Source organism: Serinus canaria, chromosome 24 (genome assembly GCF_022539315.1).
Source record: "Serinus canaria isolate serCan28SL12 chromosome 24, serCan2020, whole genome shotgun sequence".
NCBI classification, from domain to species: domain Eukaryota; kingdom Metazoa; phylum Chordata; class Aves; order Passeriformes; family Fringillidae; genus Serinus; species Serinus canaria.
In genome coordinates this window covers 6,363,328-6,382,585 of record NC_066337.1, presented here as the reverse complement: position 1 = coordinate 6,382,585, position 19,258 = coordinate 6,363,328, and the positions used below count along the sequence as shown (strand labels likewise).

The following is a 19,258-nucleotide window of genomic DNA, read 5'->3' as shown; positions in this document are numbered from 1 at the left end:
CACAGCCAGGAGTGGTTTTTGGGGTTTTTGTTTGCTTTTTGTGCCTCTGCAGGCTGTGCCTGCTGAGTGTCGGGTGGGGGGCAAGCACTGAGCTGCACCCCCAGGCAGCCCTGAGCCAGCCATGCCCTCCTGAGCTGCTGCATCCACTCCAGAAAGGGATTCTCAGAAAACAGCTCCAGGAATCGTTCATTGCCTGCTGCAAAGCCACCTACAGAGAGCAAGTTCCAGAGAACAGCGTGTGTGCCTTGACCCCGGCAGCCTGATGGTAAATGTCAGCATGCACACAGCTCCCGGCTGAAATCCTCACCTTTCCTGCTGCTGTGAGCCCTCCCTGCACCCTCCTGCCCTCCCAGCCATTGAAGAGGAGCTAAAACACACAGCCAGAGCCGGCTCCACCAGCCCAGGAGAGCTGCTCCAGCCTCTGGGCTCCAGGGAATTGGGATGAGGATCCCTCTGCCCTGCTCTGTCCTGCGGCAGGGCTGTGCAGAACCAGTCCTCCGGGCTCATCCCTGCCCTGCTCCATGCACCTGCCTGACCCTGCTCTCAGCCTGGGAAAGCTTCCTGAGGGACAGCAAGGAGGGAAATGCACAGCCCCAGGTGCTTCTGGGCTGGGCTTCTCCGTGGTGTGTCCACAGGGAGACATTTCAGGGTCAGCCACATCAGCCCAGCTCCCAGTGTCCCCTCAGCAGCCTCTCCTGTGGCACCTGGGTAGCTGTGCCCTCCCTGCAGAGCTCAGGCTCCAGCCCGAGTCCCCCTCTGTCACCACATTTCTCAGAGAAAAGCAAGGCACTATTCTTCTCAAGAATATTCCTGCATTTCACATTCTCTGAACCTCAGAGAAAGAAAACACAATTCTTATCATTTGCTGTACCTGTGTTGTGCCAAAGTGGAATCCAATGTCGAGATTGTTCACCCACAGTGATGGGGTTTTGTTTCCTTGGCCTGTCAGGGCCAGGTGTGTGTGTGTGTGTGTCAGGACTGTCAGGACAGTCACAATATTCTGAGCAGTTGGGTGCTTGGCAGATTCAGTTTAGATGCAATGTAATATAGTGTAATAGAGTAAAGAATAATATAGTACAATAAAGTAACGAATTACCCTTCTGATAAGATGGAGTCAGATGCATTTTCTCTCCCCTGCATCGGGAGTGAAAACATCATCCACACCCCAGCCAAGCATTCTGCAGAACTCTCGTTCCTCCTCAGCCTCTTTCACTTTCCTCTAAATTGCCAACCACTTCTCCCAGTTCTCTGAACTGCCTCACCCACAGGGCCAGCCCCAGTAGCTTTCCCACAGAGCTCCCAATTTCCTGCCTTTTGGTCCTGTTGTTTTTCATTGCCATGGCTTACACAAAGCACAGTCTGTGGCTCTGTGTGGCACTGGCTGTGCTTCATCTCGGGGCTCCTCCGTGGCCTCCAGCTGTGACTTGGGGCCCAGGGGCAGAGTGGCAGGACATCAGTGGTCTGCCCTGGATGGGGATAAACCAGGGCAGGGAGGGGATCTGCTGCTGGTGCTCCTGCCAGGCTGCGAGTTTGTGGCAGCTCTTGGCCTTTGTCAGGAAGGATAGGTCAGGGAAAAGTGGAGAAATCTCCCACTTCAGGTCTTTAGGATGGTTCCTCCAAGAGGAGCCTGCATGTCTGTGCCCACCATGATGCTCTCTGCCTCTGTCCACAGCGCTTTTGGTTTCTCTTGCTCTTTCTGTCTGTGTTCTCTCCACAAATTCCCCAGTGGGAAGTTCCTCTTGCTGAGGAAAATCACTCTCCATCACATGAGGGCCCCAGGAAAGTCCTCAAGCAAGCTCTGAGGCAAAGCAGAGCACTCACACTCAGTCTGCTGGGTGGTGATTCAGTCCCAGCACCAGCAGACAGGCAGGACATCACCGTTGGCAGACCCCACAGCCATGGGATCACAGATGTCCCTGGGGACTACCAGAGCCCTGGGGACAGTGGCAGCCCCTGTGTCACCGGATTTCCAATGTCACCCCTGAGTGAGGGTGATTGCAGGACACAGGAGAGCCCAGAAGGTCTCACTCAGCCCCAGAAATGGAGAAAGGGGAATTGCAGGCTGAGCCCGAAAGGAGGAAAATCCAGAACCTCCTCCTGGGGCTGCAGAGCTGCTGGAACCTGGCTGGATTCAGGACAGGACGTGGTGCTGTGCTCAGGAAAACCCCTGTGCCAGGTCACCCTCGGTGCTGACACTCACCTGGGCTGTGTTTTTAACATCTCATTTCACAACAAAGCAGCAAAGGCAGAGACATCCCTTACTCGTACTCTCCTTTCTCAGCACAGCCCAGCTTTGCCCAGAAAAGCCCCAGAACTGTTCCTCTCCAGCTCTGTCGGAAAGCCCAGCCCAGGCTGAGGCTTTGGCTGGGGGTGAGTGGGTGGACAGCGAACAGAAGTGGAAGTGGCTGCTCAGTGACTTTCCTGACGCCTCGGAGACGTCACTGAGCCGGCCCCTGGGGGAAAAACGAGCGCTCGGCACCCGCCAGGGCACAGCCCGGCCCCGCGCTCGCCCTGCTGCCACGGAGGATGCTGAGCGGCCATGGTCCCCTCTGCCACCGCCCTGGCGCTCAGCCTGGCGCTGCTCCTTGCCTGCCCTGCCCACGGTGAGTCTCTCCTGCCGGCTTTCATCGCCCTGCTGACCAGGGCTGAGCCTCACGGCTCCGGGTGGGATCCGTAGGATGGGGGATGAGATTGGAGCCGCAGCCCGGACACCTTTTCTGGGTGCTCAGCCCTCAGATCAGAGCTTGGGAGCAGGGTATGGCCAGGGCTCCCTGCTCACTGCTTGCCTTTTGCTGCTGGTTGGGAGCCCCAGGGCTCAGCCAGGGGCACCAGCCTGGCTTGTCCCCACTGGTGTGACCGTGAGGGGCCACAGTCCCTGGGGACACAGTGCTGGGCTGGGAGTTTGCCAGCAGGCAGCAGCTGCCAGGGACACCTGCAAGGGAAAAGTGGCAGATGTCATCAGCGGGGCTTTTCTGCCAGGTGACAACACGGAGATCAGGCAGAAGGTGTGAAAAAGTCTGGTTTCATCCAGGCAGCAGATGAGCAAAACAGGAAAGCCGAGTCCAAACAGAGCTGGTGGCGAAGGGCAGGGGATGGGGGATGCAAATACAGCTCCTTTCCTGGGGCTGAAAAGCACCAAGAAACCCCAGCTGGGCTGTCCCAAAAAAGAAAGAGGAAGGAGAAAAGGGGGCTGAGCAAATCCTGGAGGCTGGAAAGAGTAATCTTTTGGATGGTCAGCGCTGTCACGTCACCTGTCATGGGGGATGCTGCAGGAGGCTGTCCCAAGGCTCCTGGGGGCTGAGGTGGGGCAGGGCTGTGCAGCCCCACCTGAGCCCAGGTGTGCCCCACAGGTGAGGAGCTGGCCAGGCCCCGCTCCGTGCGCATCACCACAGAGATGGGCTGGCCCCTGCTGAGGTGGGAGCCGGGGGTCGGCTGCCCCAGCGATGCCCGCTACGACGTGGAGTACATAGCGTGAGTAACAGCGAGGGGGAGCACAGGTCCTGCCCTGCCCAGCGCCTGCTCCAGCTCTCTGCTCACCCCTGCTGCTGCTCCCCACAGCTACGGCACCGGCGTCCCCTGGACAGCCATCCCAGAGTGCAGCAACACCTCGGAGCACTCCTGTGACCTCACCCGCTACACCCCGGAGCCGGAGCAGCGCTACCACGCGCGGGTCAGGGCCGTGACCCAAAACCTCACGTCCTTCTGGGAAAGGACCGGCAGCTTCTTCCCACAGCAAGGTGCCTTGGCTCTGTCTCTAGGTGTGCTGGAGCTGGGGGGGTCAGGGTGCCGAGGGATGAATGAGAGCTGGGATATTTCCCTCCACACCTTCCTGGAGGGCAGGCAGGCCGTGCAGGGGGATGGGGCAGCCCGAGGGCGGGTGGGACGGTCCCAGCTCTTTGTGGTGCTGCAGGGGCTGAGCTGTGAACAGGAAACAGCCCTGACCTGCTGTTGTGACTGCTCTGCTTACAGCTGGCCCGCGCCTGGCGGGCCAGAGCCTCTCCGTGATGGGCAACTCCATCCAGGTGCGGCTGCAGCTGCTGCTCCAGCCCGGGAACGTCAGCCTGGAGTACAGCGACTTCCAGAGGGAAATGTCCCGCTACCACGTGCACCTCAGGAGGACACGGGACAACCACACGGTGAGAGGAGGGGCTGTTCCCATACTGTCCCCATCTGTCCCACACGGTGCTGCTCAAGTGGAAAAACAGATTGTTAAAGCAGGGTTGTCTGTAGGAGTAAATGCTGAGCTTTCTCACAGCCTCAGCAGCACCGAGAGGCTTCTCTGCATGTTTTAGGGCAGAGTTTTCCAGCTCTTGGGGGAATTTTGGATCTAGCTGCTGTCATCATTATCACAACACCCTGGGGACTTCCCCAGGGGACAGAGGAGGAGGAGGGAGGGAAGCAGGAGCTGGGGGCTCCCGGGTTCCAGCCTGTCCTGTTTGTTGCAGATCACGGTGGTGAAGAACAGCAGCGAGTTCACCATCAGGGGGCTGTTCTGGCTCACAGAGTACTGCCTGAGCGTGGAGCCCAGCCTGGCCAACAGGCCCGTCCCCACCACGCGCTCTGCTGAGCAGTGTGTCACCACCGGCCACAGGGACAGTAAGTGACACCCAGGGACAAGGGTAACCACGGGATGCTGACCCCCCCCCCCCAAACCTGCAGGCCCTGGGAGTGTGGGGGTCCATGCCAGGGCAGCCTCTGGGTGCTGTGTGCACTGAGGAATCCCCTCTCCCCCCTCACCTGGTCGCATCCTGTCTTGCAGGGAGTGCAGAGCTCCTCCCGACCATCCTCAGCTCCTCCTTCATCATCCTCTCCTTGTTGGGCCTCCTGGGGGCTCTGCTGCTGGCACGGACCTACATCAGGAAACCTGTGAGGACCCCGTCCGCCCTGGTAAGGCAGGGACAGTGCCTTTGGGGCCAGAGCAAGGCTGCAGGCTCGGGGAGGGCTGGGACAGGCAGGCACCAACCAGGGATGAAGCACAGCTCACTCCCCTCTTCCTCTCCCTCCCAGAAGTCCTTCATGAAGCAGAGCTCACTCTGGGTGGAGCACGAGCCCCCATCCTCAGGAAGCCTGGATGCAGACCCCATCCAGCAGCTCTTCCTGTGCCACAAGGAGCACCAGCCAGACAGCAGCCCTGACAGCAGCCCCAGCACAGCCCAGCCGCCCCTGGAGCAGGGCTGGAAGCTCCCAGCATGGCCCAAGGACCAGCTGGGCCTGCTGGGGCCCACGGGGAGCAGAGACAGCAGCGGCACCAGCACCGACAGCGGCATCTGCCTGCACATCCCCTCCTCCTCCTCCTCCTCCTCCCTGAGCTGCTCCACGGGCCCCGAGCCCCAGGGCTACAGGCAGCAGCTGCCCATGGCTGAGGACAGTGGGGTGGGCTTGGAGAGCCCCTGCCCTGCTGCTGGCTGCTCCTCTGGCAGTGGGAACACCAGCCCAGGGCTGTGCCCTGCCCCTGGCCAGGCAGAAGTGGAGTTCCGGGGGTACCTGCAGCAGTCCAAGGGCACCGTGGAGCCAGAGCGGGCCCCGGAGCAGGGAGAGCCCCTCCCGGGCTGTGCAGGGTCCGTGCAGGGCCTGGGCAGCACCGAGGCCGTGCTGGACATGGAGTGCTCCGAGCTGGCTGTCGCCAAGGGGTATTTGAAGCAGTCCTCCCCTGAGCATCCCCTCACACAGCACCTCGCTCCCTGGGGAGCCCCTGCCTGCCACTTCTCCAGCCAGGTGGGGCCCCAAGTGCCCACCCTGCTGAGCTGGGCAGCCCCAGGTGCTCCACTGACCTCCAAAGCCAGCCCTGACCTGAAAACTCCCTTTGACCTGAACATCTTCAGCAGCACTGCCTTCCTGGGGCCGCTGCCCCTCATGCCCAGCCTCGGCTCCAGCTGGATCCCACTGCCCACCCAGGCCCTGGGCCAGCCCAGGGGGGACAGCAAGGACAGCCGCCTGTGACCGTCCCCTGGGGCCACCAGCCCTGCGCTCCGACCCAACTACCTCGTCTGCCACTGGATAAGCTACTCCTGACCCCTGAATGTCCACAGTGCCAGCCCAGCCGTGGCCCAGCAGCACCAGCTCAGCCACTGGGGGGGCTGCTTTGTCCCAGTTCTGCTGTGGGCAGCCCCCAGGGCACCCCTCCAGCCCCCCCAGCTAATGGGACACAGAGATGGGCTGTGCTGGAGGGGCTCACACTGACCTGCTTGGGCCACCAAGGATACACTCCAGGGCACCTCTGCCTTGCCCAGCACGGGCTGCAGGGCCACCCTCAGGGCCTGGGCTAGTCCTGTGCTTCCACTTCCCCCTCTCCTGGGCCAGCTGGGCTCCTCCTGCTGACGTCCCCACTCCTGGTGCCATCCCAGACTTTCACAACACAGAGACTGAGGGCAGAGGTCAGGCTGGCATCAGCGCCCTGCTGCTGGCAGCACGGGGCTCCTGCCCTGCCTGACCCCACCTGGATGGACCAAGAGCCTTTCCTGACCCTACAGAGACCCTTCAGCCTCCAGCCCCTCTGGGGGAGCCCCAGGGCAGGATCTGGGGTGCACCTACAGGCCCAGGGTGGGCCAGGGCAGTCCTACCCACACTATGGTCTGTGTTCTGCCACTCTCAGATACAGACATTATTTATTGCATTTCATTTGTAAATACAGAAAGGATGTGTTATTTATTTGATCGATTTGTCTGTCTGTCCTCTCCTAAGGCCAAGCTGAGCTTTCTGTTCCCAGATCTGGACGTTCCCCATCAGCAAATGTGCCTTTGCCTGATGTGGGGAGGAGCATTTCCACATCACAGCTGGGAAAAAGGAGAACCAAGCCAGCTCTCCAGCTCCTGGGGAATTTGTGGGGGTAATCACCAGAGGAGCAGCAGGGAAGAGGAGCTGGACTGCTCAGAGTGATCCCACAGGGATGGACCCCCGTAGGACACCCCCAGGGAAGGACAGGGGGACAACTCAAACCCAGGGGTGGAGGAAAGACAAGAGTCAGGGCTCTGCTCAGCAATGTGCTGCTTGGTCATAGGTTGGGCTTGATGACCTCAGAGATCTTTTCCAAACAAATTGATTCTGTGATGCTGTGAACACTGTCATCAGAATGGAAACAGGATGAGCCCCAGCAGCTCCCCTGGGCCACCCTCCAGGTCTCAGGGAAGTTTTTCCAAGAGTCACTCCATTTCCAGGAACTTCAGGGTGGGAGGTAAAACTGCTGGTGGAAACCCTCCTTGGGGAATTTGGTTTTCAGGTGAAGGGTTCTTGGGTTTCTTTTCAGCTTTTCCAGCAGGAGGAGGGGGCTGATCCTTGCTGTGTTTCCTTCTCTTACATCTCACAGGGCACTGCTCACATGTGAGATCCACCCCTGCATCCCACAGGGATGTGAAGGGTACTGGGAGCTTCCTCCTACCCCTCCACTGGCCCCATCTCTTCTGCCTCTGTGTAGTTTCGGCGTTAGAGCTTTTTGCTTTCTTTTCACTTTTTTTTCAACTTCCTCTGGAAAGCGCAGTCATCAAAAGCGTGGGGGTTTTTTTGTTTTTCTTTTAAACTCTGCTGACGTCAGGCCCCACGGCCAGATCCTGCGTCATGCAGGGCTCTGCTGGGTCCTGCTCACCACGGAGGGCTCCCAGCCCCCAGGAGGTGGCATTTCCCCCTCCCCTGAGCAGTCAGAGGTCTCCTTTCAGCCAGGAGAAAGCCACAGACCACAGGGTTTGGTCTCGATAGCTGAGAGCACAGCCGGTCCCTCTGACTCCCTGGAAATCCCACTCTGTCCTCACTGGTTTCCCTACACACACCCACATGGCTCTCGTGAGTTTTTCTTTGTTTTTCTTCTGAGAGAAACTTGCAAAGAAATGGGGGGACAAGGGGATGTCCTTCCTACCTGCTCAGCAGCCCAGCTCTCACCTCATGGCCTCTGGTTGTGGAAGGGTTCGTAGCCACTGCCCGAGGTGCCCAGTGAGCCGCTGATGCTGAAGGGTGGCACCAGCTCCAGTGCCACCGACCCCAACCGGCTGCAGGGAGAGCAGAGGGGTCACCAAGCTGCCCGTCCTCCTGCAGCCCCTGCCAGCAGCAGAACTGGCTGGGGAGGGGGTGTGACACCTTGGCACTGCACAAGGGGAGCTGCCAGCCTGCCCCTGGTCCCCCCATGGTGTCACTCACCGCGAGTGGTAGAGGTTGAAGACAAAGTCAGGCCCTGGGGAGGCATGAGGAAGAGGAGGGAGAGGTGTCAGAGCCATGTGTTGCCGTGAACCCACCTTTGCTTTGCCATGAGTGGCAGGGTGGGGACAGGCAGGACACGCAGCAGGACAGCACCAGGACATCGCTGTGCATCTCCTCCTCACCTCAGAGTGCTCCCAGCTTGGCCCTGACCCCCTGCACCAGGGGTTCCCATCTCCCGTGGTCCCCACACCCCAGGCCCTGCAGCCCTGTGCTCTGAGCCCCCCTGCCCTGTCTCCCATCCTCCTGTCCCCTCCCCTGCCCTGTCCCCTGCCGTACTCACGGCGCTGGCAGTGGCCCCGCCGGTACCAGCGGATGAAGGTGTAGCTAAAACTGGCCAGGATCAGCAGGGCCAGCCCGATGCCCAAGACAACCCCGACCACCTTGACAGGCTCTTGTCCTGGAGAGAAGAGGGAGGAGGGGCTCTGCAGACAGAGCTCTGGGAGGCTGGCGGTCCCGATGGTCCCCTGCAGGGCACGGGACAGCCGGGAGCTGGGGTACAACCCTCCAGCATGTGCTGTCCCCACGGCGGGGAGGGACTGCAGGGCTGCCAGGACCGTGGCACAGCGATTTCTGCTGTCCCCAAAGCCCCACGACGGAGACCACCGCTGGCCCCAGGTGGGACGGTCACTGGGAGGGGAGGTGGCCACCCTGAGCAAGCTGTATCCCCACTGCTGGTCCCGCTCACGCCCTCGTGGGGTGATGCTCCTTTCCTGGTGGCGCTGGAGCCATTCCTGGGCTGGCAGTTCCCTCTAGAGGATGCTTTTGTCAGGACGAGCAGCGGCTGCCGCCAGCGCCAGGCGGGGACGGGACACGGCCGGGGCTGTGCGGGCTCTGCGCCGCCCCATCCCTGCCCACCGACAGCGGGGTCCGGCAAATTCCAGCACCGATCAACGCTCCTGGAGCTGTCAGGGCACCGAGGTGCCCGACACAGCCACTGAGCATCGATTCCTGCGCGGACAGCTCTGCTGGGGCTGTGCCAGACGGGCACCGGGGGTTTGGGCACTGCCCCGCAGCGCGGCCGGCGGAGGGCACAGGGACGGGATTCCATGCGGCACCGGGAGCCAGGAGACAGCGGAAAGGGATGACCTAAGAGCGGCTAAATTTAGGCAGATGCCAGCGGAGTGAGAACATTTCCCCTGTGGTCGCGGTGTTTACACAGCGAGCACGGTCCTGCAGCCCGCAGCACCCACTCCACCTGGCGGGACGGACAAACAGCCGGGGGCCGCAGAGCGCCGGCCACAGCTCCCAGGGCTCGCGGGGGAGGAGCAGGACCTGCCCTGCCCTTCCTTTCCCTTCCAGCCCTCCTGGCAGGGCTCAGGATACGTGGGCGACCAATGTTTCCGCCGGGGCAGGGGCGAGCGGCAGCCCCGGGACCCCCGGAGAGGGCGAGGTCAGGGAGCCGCGGCAGCCGTGACTCACGGCAGGAGCCGCGGGGCCGGAGGAACGTGGTGCAACAGCCTCCCTGAATCAGCCGGCTGCCGAAACTGTCCCGTCCCCACGCCCACTGCCCGTGGGAGGGTGACGGCGGCGTGCCCGGGCCCTGCCCCGTGCCCTGTGTGGGAGGCGTCCCTGCCCTGGCACCCTCGGGAGCAGAGGCGCCCACATCCCAGGGGGTGGCTCTGATCACCACTGCTCGGGCACAGCCAGCCAGCAGTGAGCCCCAGCCCACAGGGAGCAGGGAGGAAGGTCACCAAAGCACAGCCCATGCCATGAACACCCCACCTTGTCCCCTGAGGGGGGCAAAGGCCTCCCACTCACCTGTGCGGGGGTCCATGTCCTGTGCCACGGGAGCTGCTCTAGGTTATCCTGGCCTGGAGCTGCTGCTGTGCCCTGTCTGTGCTGGAGCCTGGCACGTCCTCCTGTCCCCTGTCTCCTCTCTGCAGCAAGGCTGGGCACCAGTCCTGGCCCACTGGTCCAACTGGTTCGCAGGGAGAAAGCAGAGGAGCTGCAGCAGACACAACCAAGGGCACATCGCCGTGCCCAGCCTGCCTGCGTGGGCAGCTCTGCCCTCCTTCTGCTGCAAGAGGCTGAACTGGGAGTACTGGGAACCCGAGGGGCAGGGACGGCCGGGACACAGGTGTGCCCAGCTCTGGCAAGGTGCCCAAGTGGCCGTGTCCTCTGATTGCCACTTCCCAGCAGCCAGGAAGGGGCAGAGTCCCACGCAGCCTCAGGCAGCACCCCAGGGGACAGGGAAGGACTAGGGTGACCCTCAGCCGCTGCCCCCAGTCAGACACATCCCAGAATGAGGCATTTACAGCTCTACTTGATCATCTCCTCAAAGTCCCAAACCAGGGCTTGACTTGGGAATCAGCTCCTGTTTGTAGAAAGAGGGAAACACTCCTGTGGCTGCAGGGGAAAGTGACAAACAGCTGTGACCCTTAACTGGGCAGAACTCCTCCCTGCATGGTGCTGCTGTGCCTCTGACCCTGCGTGCCCCACATCAGTGGCACTGGGTGGCCAGGGCAGGAGCCAAGCCCTGAGCAGCCCTGCCCAGGTGAGCACTCAGGGATGCCCGGGGGATGCAGAGCACAGAGGGGACAGCGGGAACAGCATCCCCCAGTGGCTGGGATGGTTCCTTGCCTTGGAGAGGACAGGGATGGGGTGGGGGTGTGTCCGTGCGGCTCAGGGGCGGTCACTCAGAGCCCCGGGCCAGCCTGGCCTGACCTCTGTCCGACCCCAGCGGAGCCAGATGCCCCGGAGCCAGTGCCATGCCCGGCTCCGGGAACAGGGAAGGGTGACAGTGGCACTCCAGGAAGCAAAGTCCCGGAGGCTTTGGGGCTGTGACACAACAGCTGCAAACCTGAGCTGCGTCCTCAGAGCCTGCGGGTCCCCAAGGGAGGCCTGGCCATTCCCACTGTGCCACGGCTCCCGGGCTGCTCTCCCTTCCACGGCAGCAGTGCTGGCGCCGGGATGCTCTGGGGAGGCTGTCAGGACCTGCCAGGTGCACCAGGGAGCCAGGGCCCGCCCAGGTCTCACTGCTGCAGCCCGTGAAGCATTTTTCAAGCTGAAATCTGCCATAGCAGCACAGGACCCTACATCCCACATCCTCTGGGCATTGCAGGGACCACGAGGGCTGAGTGGCTCACACCCCCCAAGGGGGCTGGATCCTCAATGTGAGTGTGGTGAGAGTGCCCCTTACCTGCAGAGCCACAGCTGCATCCCTGGCCAGGCTGTGGGAGCAGGCTGGATCCCTGCTGGCAGGGCTGAGCTGGCACAGCTCCCTGAGGAGCTGCAGGTCGTGGGTGCTCTGCAGTGTCCCACTGGCAGCAGCAGGGCCGTTGGGAAAGCAGCATTTCCACAGGAGAAGGGGGTAATTAGCTGCATTTCCATGGGAGAAGGGGGTCATTAGCTGCTCTCTGCATCCTGCACACCCAGCACCTCCAGCATGAGCGTGCAGAGGGCAGCCAGCAGCCTCCCCGAGCCCAGCCTGCTCCCTGGGCCACCCTCATCCCCTCGGACACTGCCTCCTGCACTCCTCAACCTCCCTCCCATCCTGCCAGGCTAAGGCAAACGGCTCCATCCCAGAGGGATTGGTTATTCCAGGATAATCACAGATCCACGACCCTCAGCCATCTGAGATCACCCCATGGGGTACCCCTTGCAGCCTGGGGTGACCTCCCATGGGCACCCCCCTGCCTTCCCTTTAACTTCTCCCGGCCCTGCCAGCCGTGACCCGGCCCTGGCGGGGACACGCAGCCCGAGTGACCCAGAGCACAAACTCTCCTCCTTTCCTCCTCCACCTACTCGAACCTCGCTTTGACAACAACCCAGCGCAACGCGGAAGAGCCTGACAAAGAGCGGGATGGCCGTGCATCCTCTTATCATCAGGAGGAGCAGGAAAAATCAGTCCGTTCCCCTCTGATAAGGTATTTGGTGACAGCAGCCCCGCAGGTGAGTCACCTTCGGTGCAGATGCTCGGGAGATTACCGCAGGTGATGGTGCTGCTGATAGACCGGTGTTGTATTACAATACAAACCAGAATTCCTGTTTCACAATTCCCCTTGTGGGTTTTAAGGAGGGCCGGGGCGGTCCTGCCCCAGTGAGAGCGCGGCGTGGGCACAGAGCGCAGGGCACGGGCTGCGGGAGCATCGCGGGCCGGCGCCAGGGCAGCAGCAGCCGCCCCGTGCCCCGCACCGGGGACTTCTGCCGGGTTTCGCTGGCGGCGGGACCCCGCCGGAGCCGGATGGACATGGTGAGTCTCTGGCAGCGCTGCCTCCAGCCCCGGGATGGGCACCAGCCCCTGCACACCCTGTGCCCGGCCGCGCTCCCAGCCCGAGGCGGTGCTGAGAGGACGGGGCAGCCCAGAGCCAAGGAGCTGCTGCTCCCCAGCAGCCAAGGAAGGGTTTCCCCCTGCTCCTCACACCCCTCCGTGGCTGGGCACCGTGCTTGGGTGCCCCCCCAGCTCTCGGTCCCACATTTCTGGGGCTACCTTTCCCTCTCCCGGCCTCGGCAGCAGACAAGCAAGGCAGTGTCCCCCATGCCAAGGGGAACAGGACTCTCTGAAGGGTGTTATCCCCCTCCTGGGCACCACCAGGGGGAGAGCCAGGCCCTCCCAGCCCCCAGCACAGCTGCCGGTGCCTCTGCTCAGCACGGGGGACACGCCTGCGGCGCCCTGGGCAGGAAGAGCCACGGCCACCGAACCCCGGGCTGGCACGCAGTCCCTCCCTGGGAGGGAGACACTTCCCCAGGAGGGCACACGCGTGTGACCAGGCTGGCTGGGCACCGCACCCCCTCCAGCAGCATCAGCCCTGCAGGGTGGGAAGCTGGCTCTGCAGTGTCTGCACACACCCACGGGGTAAATCCCCCAGCCAAGGAGTCACCCTCGGAATCGGATAGCCCTGCGGAGCTCGGCTGGGTGAGGGAACACCCCAGCTGCTCCCGAGGGAGGGACAGAGCCCTCAGCACACCCTGCACCCCCAGCACGGATCCCTGCTCAAAGGGGGGAAGAGGTTCTGCAGAACTCCACAGCTCCTGGGCTGGCACTGGCACAGCTGGAGCCTGGGATGGCCACGGTGCCATGGAGGGCTCCAGGAGAACGCAGCGAGGGAGCTCGATTGGTCACGGTAGCATGGAGCTCTGCAGGAATCATGTGCCTCCACTCCTACCCTGGCTTTGGATTTAACCAGTGCAGCTCCTGCTCGTGGTGGGGCTTGAGAGGAGTCATGGAGAGGCAGCCCCAAGCTCTGAATCCCTTTGAAACAGAAGAGGTTCATGGACTGAAGAAAATGCATTAAAAAAAAACCCAAAAGCCCAGTAATCACCCATTTCATCTGCATCCACACCAGACCTGGTGTCTTGGCAAGGATCCCAGCAGTGGGTGATGTGATGGGACAGATCTGGGCAGTGTGGGGACAGAAGGGCAGCCGTGCTGCTGCAGTGGGGCCTGCAGGATCCATCCTGACCCAGGCCCATTCCCACAGGGAACCGTTAGGATCCCATTATCCAGGAGGTGCCCGACCCAGGTCCAGGTGACACAGGAGGTCAGCATGAGGCAGGACCAGCCCCACGTGCCCTGGGCTGGCAGATGTTGGGGCAGCATTACAAAACTCCCCAGCCTCCAGGAGCTCTTCCCTTCTCCACAGAGAATTGGCTGAGGAAGGGCAGTGAGGTGGGAGATGCAGGACCCACGTTCCTCTTCCCACCCTGCCCTCCTGCTCCCAGCAGCTCCCAGCCACCAGGAAACAGGTTCTGCACCCCAGGAGCTGACCAGAGCCCATCTAGGGCTGGGGAATTTGGCACAAGCTGCCCACACTCGGCATGGGTGCCAGCTGAGCCTGGCTCTGGGATGAAGGTTGCTGGCATTTCCTCAAGGAGCCAGAGTCCAACATGCTGGGACATGGCCACATGTCACCAGGCAGGACCCAGTCCACCCCTGCACAGGTCACTGCTTGTTCCCAAAGCCAGCAGCCCCAGCCACGCTGCAGGGACACGACAGGGAGGCAGCAGCTCCTGGCTCACAAAGCCAGCCTGCCTTTGTGAGGCAGCCCAGGGATAATGGCACTCGCTGTAAAATCCTGCTGGAAGGGTGTGTGTGCACGGCTGAGCATGCCCTGGCACAGTGACTGGGGAAGGGAGGGCTCCCCTCTCCTCTGACCTTGGCACACAGCCCCCTTCAGCTGTGCCACATCCCCAGTGCCCCCACACTGCTTGGACAAGCCTCTGAGCCAGGGATGGCACAGGGACCTCTGCCCTCCTCTGGTGTGACAAACATCTTCAGACCGTGCTGCTCTTGGAGCGCAGCACTTGGAGCAAAGCCTCCCAAACCCTCCTGGATCATGCACCTGGATCTGTGGGTTTATCACGGTGGGTTTAACCCTCCTTACCTCTGCTCATGCAAAACCTTGTCTTACCTGTGGTGGCTGAGTCCAGGAGCAGCAGCAGAAGAGAAGGGCTCACTGGGGCTGGCAGGGAGCAGGCTCAGTGCAGCAGGAACACTTTTCCAGACGGCTGCTCTGTGGCACGGCTCAACCATGGCTGGAAAACACGAAACAGACAGCGACAGTGCCCTCCTGAACCTCCCGAGGGGGCTCTGGGCTCCAGCCCGCCCACCCCCACCGGGCACGGGCTCACAGCACCTTCCCGCCCATGGTCCGGGGTTTCTTGTACAAGGAGCTGCTACAGGAGGACAATTCTGAGATAACTCTGAGCAGCTCAAGCGGATCAATGCCTGAGTCATCCCCACTCCAGCCCGGCGGTGTTTACCCCGTCTCTTAGCAGCGGCACAGCTCTCGCTCCCTCCCCGCCCTGGGAGCACAGGTTCCCCTGGCTCGGGCTGGTTCCTCCGGTGCTCCTGCAGCCCGGCAGGGAGCACCGGGCTGTGCCACCCCGCTTCTGACCGTGCTGGAGCCACAATCCCCCGTCGTGACATGCCCAGTGCCACAGCCCCGCAGGCGTGTGTATTTTGACTCAGGGTGTCTCTGCACACCAGAAAGAGCCTCTTGTGCAACAACTGCGACTTTTTAAGCCCCAGATGTGTTAATGACAGTAACTCTATGCCACTGAGAGCCAGTTACTGGAACTGCTCAGGTGGGAACAAGGCAGCAGGTGACCCTGGGTGACCCAGAGCTGGGCGTTGTCACCACAGCACAAGCCACCCCATTCCTGGCAGCTTAAAGTCACCTCAGGTGAAGGTTGGGGCAGTGTCCCTGCTCATCCCTGCTGCCTTCCCTGGGCTGTGAGCTCACCACAGGGCCAACCACCCTGGCTACAGCTGCCCCTGCTACCTTCCAGCTGCTTTCTGGTTTCAGCCCATGACTGGTTTCCTCTCTGGTTTGCAGGACTCGGCCTCGGAGCGGCTCAATGGCAGAGGTAACACTGCTGGGAGCTGGGGGAGACGAGAGGTGCCAGGCTGAGCCCGGCCATGCAGGGCCATGCTCCTCTGTGTTGCAGGTCCCTACACGAGACCCAAATCCTCCAGGTCATCGGAGTCCTTCAAGCGGGTCGGGATCCTCGTCCTGGCCGTGGTGCTCACCCTGGCCTGCCTGGTGGCCATCGGGTTCCTGGGTACAGCTCCTGATCTCTGCCCCCCCTTCCCCATGGCCACGGCTCAGCCAGCCCAGACCCAGCTCCCTGCTGGGCCCCCTGAGCCTGCCCAGGAGCTGGAGCTCGCCACTGAGCCCCCCTCTCCCTCCAGTGAAGATTTATCTGGACCACCACTACCTGTTCTGCAAGCAGCCCCTGAAGCTGGTGCTGCTGAAACAGGTGTGTGACGGGCATGTGGACTGTCTGCAGGGCGAGGATGAGGCCAACTGTCCCCAGTGGGTCCCCGAGGGGCCACCAGCCGGGGGTGAGTGCAGGACACCCCGCCCCAACTCGGGGGGCTGGGCTGCTGCGGCCACCCCGTGCCAAAGCTGGCTTTGTGTCTGCCTCCAGCCCGCGTTTCCAAAGACAGATCCATCCTGCAGGTGCTCCAGAGCCACACGGGGACCTGGTCCTGCGTGTGCCACGACCACTTCACCCCGGCGCTGGCCAGAGCTGCCTGTGAGCAGATGGGCTACAGCAGGTACCTGGCTGCTTGCCCTGCTTCACTTCCCCTCTTCCTTAAAAGCTCTTCTGGAGTGGGGCTCTGCTGGTCTGTGAAGCACTCAGAGCTCTGCACTAATGGTTTCAGTCCATCCCCAGCACACAGAGCACTCTGTGGGTACCCAGGAGCTGGCTGGGAGCCCTGGCAGCCTCCCGTGAGAGCAGAGTGCTGTGCCCAGCTCTGCAACAGCCCACGGGCACCCTGCCCTGCTCCTGCTCTGCCTCCATGCCCCCTACCTGCAGCCCTGCCCTCCCCAGAGCAGCCCAGGGTACCAACACAGCTCACCTGGGGAGAGAGGCTCAGGACCCTGCACTTCCCTTTTAGGCTGGGTTCTGGTGTTTGAGCCACTGTAGGAGCCCAGACTGAGTCAAATCTCAGGTCCCAAATGCAACAGCAAGGAGCCCCCTGAGTTCTCCCAGAGCCACTTGCTCACTCCTCTGCATAGCAGGGAATTCTCTCCCCTCCCTGTTCCTGGGCCCTCCAGGGCTGTGACATCCCCACCCTGGCACCCCTCTCCCACAGAAGCCCCTTTTTCCTATGGGATCCAGTGCCTGTGCTCCCCCACACCTGAAGCCCTGTCCCTCCATATCTTCCAGCACCCCAACTTTCCAGGGCGTGGAGGTGAGCGCGGGGCAGCCTCTGCCTCCCCGCGAGGTCGTGCTGAGCAATGGGAGCCTCCAGGTTCTTGAGCCAGGCAGGTGAGTGGGGACGTGTGGACCCTGAGCAGGATCCTCTGGTGCCTGGCAGAGGAGCCAAGCGCAGCTCTCTTCCTTCCTCCTGCAGGAAATGCCTCTCGGGGTTGGCTGTGTCACTCTTTTGTTCCAGTAAGTACCTCGATGTTGTCTGGGCCTTGTGGGCACTGGGGCCTCTCTCCTGGCACGGCCCCGTGGGAGCGTGGCTCCATCCCAAGCCCATTCCACAATGTTTGCACGAGGAAAGATGGATTTAATTACTGCTCACCTCGTTAAGCCGGCACAAACCTCCCAGCAATGAAACACCTAAGGGAGGCTTACCCAGCTGCCTGCATGGGTTTACCTTTACCGGCAAATTACCCCGATTAAACTAATTATCCCGGGGGGGCTGGAGCAGGCAGGGGGTGGCTGGACCCCTTCCTGCAAGCCTGGGGATGAGGGGTGGCAGCAGCACTGCAGGGATGAGGCACCCTGGCCGTGCTGCTGTCCCTGGGAGCCTTGGCTTGCCGTGTCCCCATGTCCCCCGACAGACTGCGGGCAGAGCGTGCGGACCCCGCGGGTGCTGGGGGGCAGCCCGGCCGCCATCGAGGCGTGGCCCTGGCAGGTCAGCCTGCAGTACAGGAAGGAGCACATCTGCGGGGGCAGCATCATCGGGCCCGGCTGGGTGCTGACGGCCGCGCACTGCTTCAAGTGAGTGGGCACCGCCGCCGGCTCTGCGGAATCTCCTGCCATTAACAGCTCCGCGGCTGTCCCCGCGGGGGGACAGGCGGTGACAGCGCTGTCTGTGCGCAGGAACAACCCCATCATCCAGAGCTGGAGTGTGAAGGCCGGCTCGGACCTGCTGTCGGGTGCTGCCAGCATCGCCGTGGAGAAGGTGTTCCTGGCCGAGGTGACACCTGCGACCCCCAAGGACAATGACATCGCCCTGGTGAAGCTGCGCTCCCCCGTGCACTTCTCAGGTGGGCCTGGCAAAGCCCTGCCTGGGGCAGGAGTCACAAGTGTCCCCTGCTGACACTGAGCATGGGGCTGGGGTGGGGGTGCCCAGTGTGGCAGCGTTCCATGGCACCGAGCGCTGGAGCAGGGAGTGGGGTGCCCAGCTGGTGGCTGTCCCCAGGCAGTCTGGGCCCCTTCCCTGTGAGCCCCCCTCCCATCTTTCCAGACAACACCAAGCCCATCTGCCTGCCTTACTTTGATGAGGAGCTGGTGCCGGGCACCCCCCTGTGGGTGATCGGCTGGGGCTACACGGAGGAGGACGGTGAGTGGCACAGCCTGGGGGTGGCAGGGACAAGGCAGAGCCCCCAGCACTGCTGGCAGCAGCAGAGGGGCCGGAGGGTCCCTCTGAGAGGTTGTGTGTCACCCAGGGAAGCTGTCGGAGCGCCTGCAGCAGGCCAAGGTGGAGCTCATCGACGGGCGGAGCTGCAACCTGGCCGCCTACCACGGCGATGTCACCGACAGGATGCTGTGTGCCGGCCTGCCCCAGGGCGGCGTGGACACCTGCCAGGTGTGGGGCTGGGCTGGGCACGGGGCTGGGCAGCTCTGTACCCATCCGTGCTGCAGCTCCTGAGAGGGAAGAGCGGCCATCCCTCTTCTGGGATGGCTGTCGCTCTGCGGGGCCATCCTGAGGGTCTGTCCTTGCCAGGGGGACAGCGGCGGGCCCCTCCTGTACTCGGGAGGGCACTGGCAGGTCGTGGGCATCGTCAGCTGGGGCCAGGGCTGCGGCACCCCCAGCACACCCGGCGTCTACACCAGCGTCCGCGCCTACCTGGACTGGATCTACGCCGTGCGCAGGGTCAGTGCCGTCCTGCAGCTCCCTTCGGCCGAGCTGCCCCCAAGGACACTCTCTGCTGCTTTCCTCTCGCTTCTGGCCGCCCTTTCAGAGCTTTCAATGCCTTCTGTGCCTCTCTCTCCTCGCAGTCTGAGCTCTGAGACCTGCCGGAACAGGTCACTCCTCCTCGCCTGAGCCTCCCTTCCCATCCCTCTGCCCTTGCTCTGGCAGCAACAGGGCCATGGATCTCCAGCCACGGAAGGTGAGCAGAGGCTCCCAAAGCCTCGCTGGCAGCTGTGATTTAGGGTGCCAGAGCCCAGCCAAGGAGGCAAAGGGTGACTCAGAGTGGCAGCCACTGATCCTGTGGAAGGAATCTCGCTGGCCCAAGCTCCCTTCCGGAGGAAGATTAATTTATTGCCCTGTGCTGACCCCGCTGTGGCAGGATGGCTCCTGGGGGGCCAAGCTGCTGTCAGCTCACTCCTGTTGTACAGAGAGAAATTATGTTTGTGCTCTACAGCCTCCCCCTATTCCCATTAAAGGAAAGGATTTGTTTTTTCACTCAGCCTCCCGAGCCTTCGTCCTGCTTCCTCACAG

At 62.3% G+C, this 19,258-nt stretch overlaps 3 protein-coding genes across 7 annotated transcripts; 2 read left to right on the top strand and 1 right to left on the bottom strand.

Annotated features, from left to right (window-relative positions):
- Window positions 1-2,489: 2,489 nt before the first annotated feature.
- On the top strand, window positions 2,490-6,653 carry IL10RA (interleukin 10 receptor subunit alpha). Of its 2 annotated transcripts, XM_018923040.3 has the most exons (7): window positions 2,490-2,603; window positions 3,351-3,471; window positions 3,559-3,737; window positions 3,970-4,136; window positions 4,446-4,596; window positions 4,760-4,887; window positions 5,008-6,653. In XM_018923040.3, the coding sequence occupies exons 1-7, from the start codon at window positions 2,540-2,542 to the stop codon at window positions 5,938-5,940; spliced, it is 1,743 nt and encodes a 580-aa protein (XP_018778585.3). In that variant the 5' UTR covers window positions 2,490-2,539; the 3' UTR covers window positions 5,941-6,653. The 2 variants fall into 2 exon arrangements, with proteins under 2 accessions (XP_018778585.3, XP_018778586.3); XM_018923041.3 differs by lacking the exon at window positions 3,351-3,471 and having other exon boundaries at window positions 2,497-2,603.
- A 125-nt stretch (window positions 6,654-6,778) lies between these two features.
- Window positions 6,779-15,451, bottom strand: SMIM35 (small integral membrane protein 35). Of its 3 annotated transcripts, XM_030232687.2 has the most exons (6): window positions 14,760-15,451; window positions 14,535-14,658; window positions 9,943-10,102; window positions 8,465-8,581; window positions 8,125-8,158; window positions 6,779-7,976 (listed from the first exon to the last, which is right to left on the bottom strand). In XM_030232687.2, exons 3-6 carry the CDS (start codon window positions 9,956-9,958, stop codon window positions 7,871-7,873), a joined length of 273 nt encoding a protein of 90 aa, XP_030088547.1. In that variant the 5' UTR covers window positions 9,959-10,102; window positions 14,535-14,658; window positions 14,760-15,451; the 3' UTR covers window positions 6,779-7,870. The 3 variants fall into 3 exon arrangements, with proteins under 3 accessions (XP_030088547.1, XP_030088546.1, XP_050839563.1); XM_030232686.2 differs by having other exon boundaries at window positions 8,125-8,581; XM_050983606.1 differs by lacking the exons at window positions 14,535-14,658; window positions 14,760-15,451 and having other exon boundaries at window positions 8,125-8,581; window positions 9,943-10,142.
- TMPRSS4 (transmembrane serine protease 4) lies at window positions 12,245-19,222 on the top strand. 2 transcript variants are annotated; one of them, XM_018923043.3, is made up of 13 exons: window positions 12,245-12,376; window positions 15,462-15,492; window positions 15,574-15,687; window positions 15,818-15,970; window positions 16,057-16,186; window positions 16,804-16,905; window positions 16,991-17,031; window positions 17,430-17,589; window positions 17,692-17,858; window positions 18,059-18,154; window positions 18,261-18,400; window positions 18,539-18,688; window positions 18,814-19,222. In XM_018923043.3, exons 1-13 carry the CDS (start codon window positions 12,368-12,370, stop codon window positions 18,823-18,825), a joined length of 1,305 nt encoding a protein of 434 aa, XP_018778588.1. In that variant the 5' UTR covers window positions 12,245-12,367; the 3' UTR covers window positions 18,826-19,222. The 2 variants fall into 2 exon arrangements, with proteins under 2 accessions (XP_018778588.1, XP_050839562.1); XM_050983605.1 differs by having other exon boundaries at window positions 15,551-15,687.
- The last annotated feature ends 36 nt before the right edge of the window (window positions 19,223-19,258 follow it).

What these genes read in the sequence shown, in the direction of transcription:
- TMPRSS4 (XM_018923043.3), top strand. An exon ending in GGTGGCCATCGGGTTCCTGG is followed by an intron (nt 15,688 to 15,817) that starts GTACAGCTCCTG and finishes CTCTCCCTCCAG; the next exon opens with TGAAGATTTATCTGGACCAC. An exon ending in ACGGCCGCGCACTGCTTCAA is followed by an intron (nt 17,590 to 17,691) that starts GTGAGTGGGCAC and finishes GTCTGTGCGCAG; the next exon opens with GAACAACCCCATCATCCAGA.
- SMIM35 (XM_030232686.2), bottom strand. An exon ending in TTCAACCTCTACCACTCGCG is followed by an intron (nt 7,977 to 8,124) that starts GTGAGTGACACC and finishes CTCTCCCTGCAG; the next exon opens with CCGGTTGGGGTCGGTGGCAC.
- IL10RA (XM_018923040.3), top strand. Translation starts at nt 2,540, where the DNA reads ATGGTCCCCTCTGCCACCGCCCTGGCGCTCAGCCTGGCGCTGCTCCTT. An exon ending in CCTTGCCTGCCCTGCCCACG is followed by an intron (nt 2,604 to 3,350) that starts GTGAGTCTCTCC and finishes TGTGCCCCACAG; the next exon opens with GTGAGGAGCTGGCCAGGCCC. An exon ending in TGAGGACCCCGTCCGCCCTG is followed by an intron (nt 4,888 to 5,007) that starts GTAAGGCAGGGA and finishes TCTCCCTCCCAG; the next exon opens with AAGTCCTTCATGAAGCAGAG.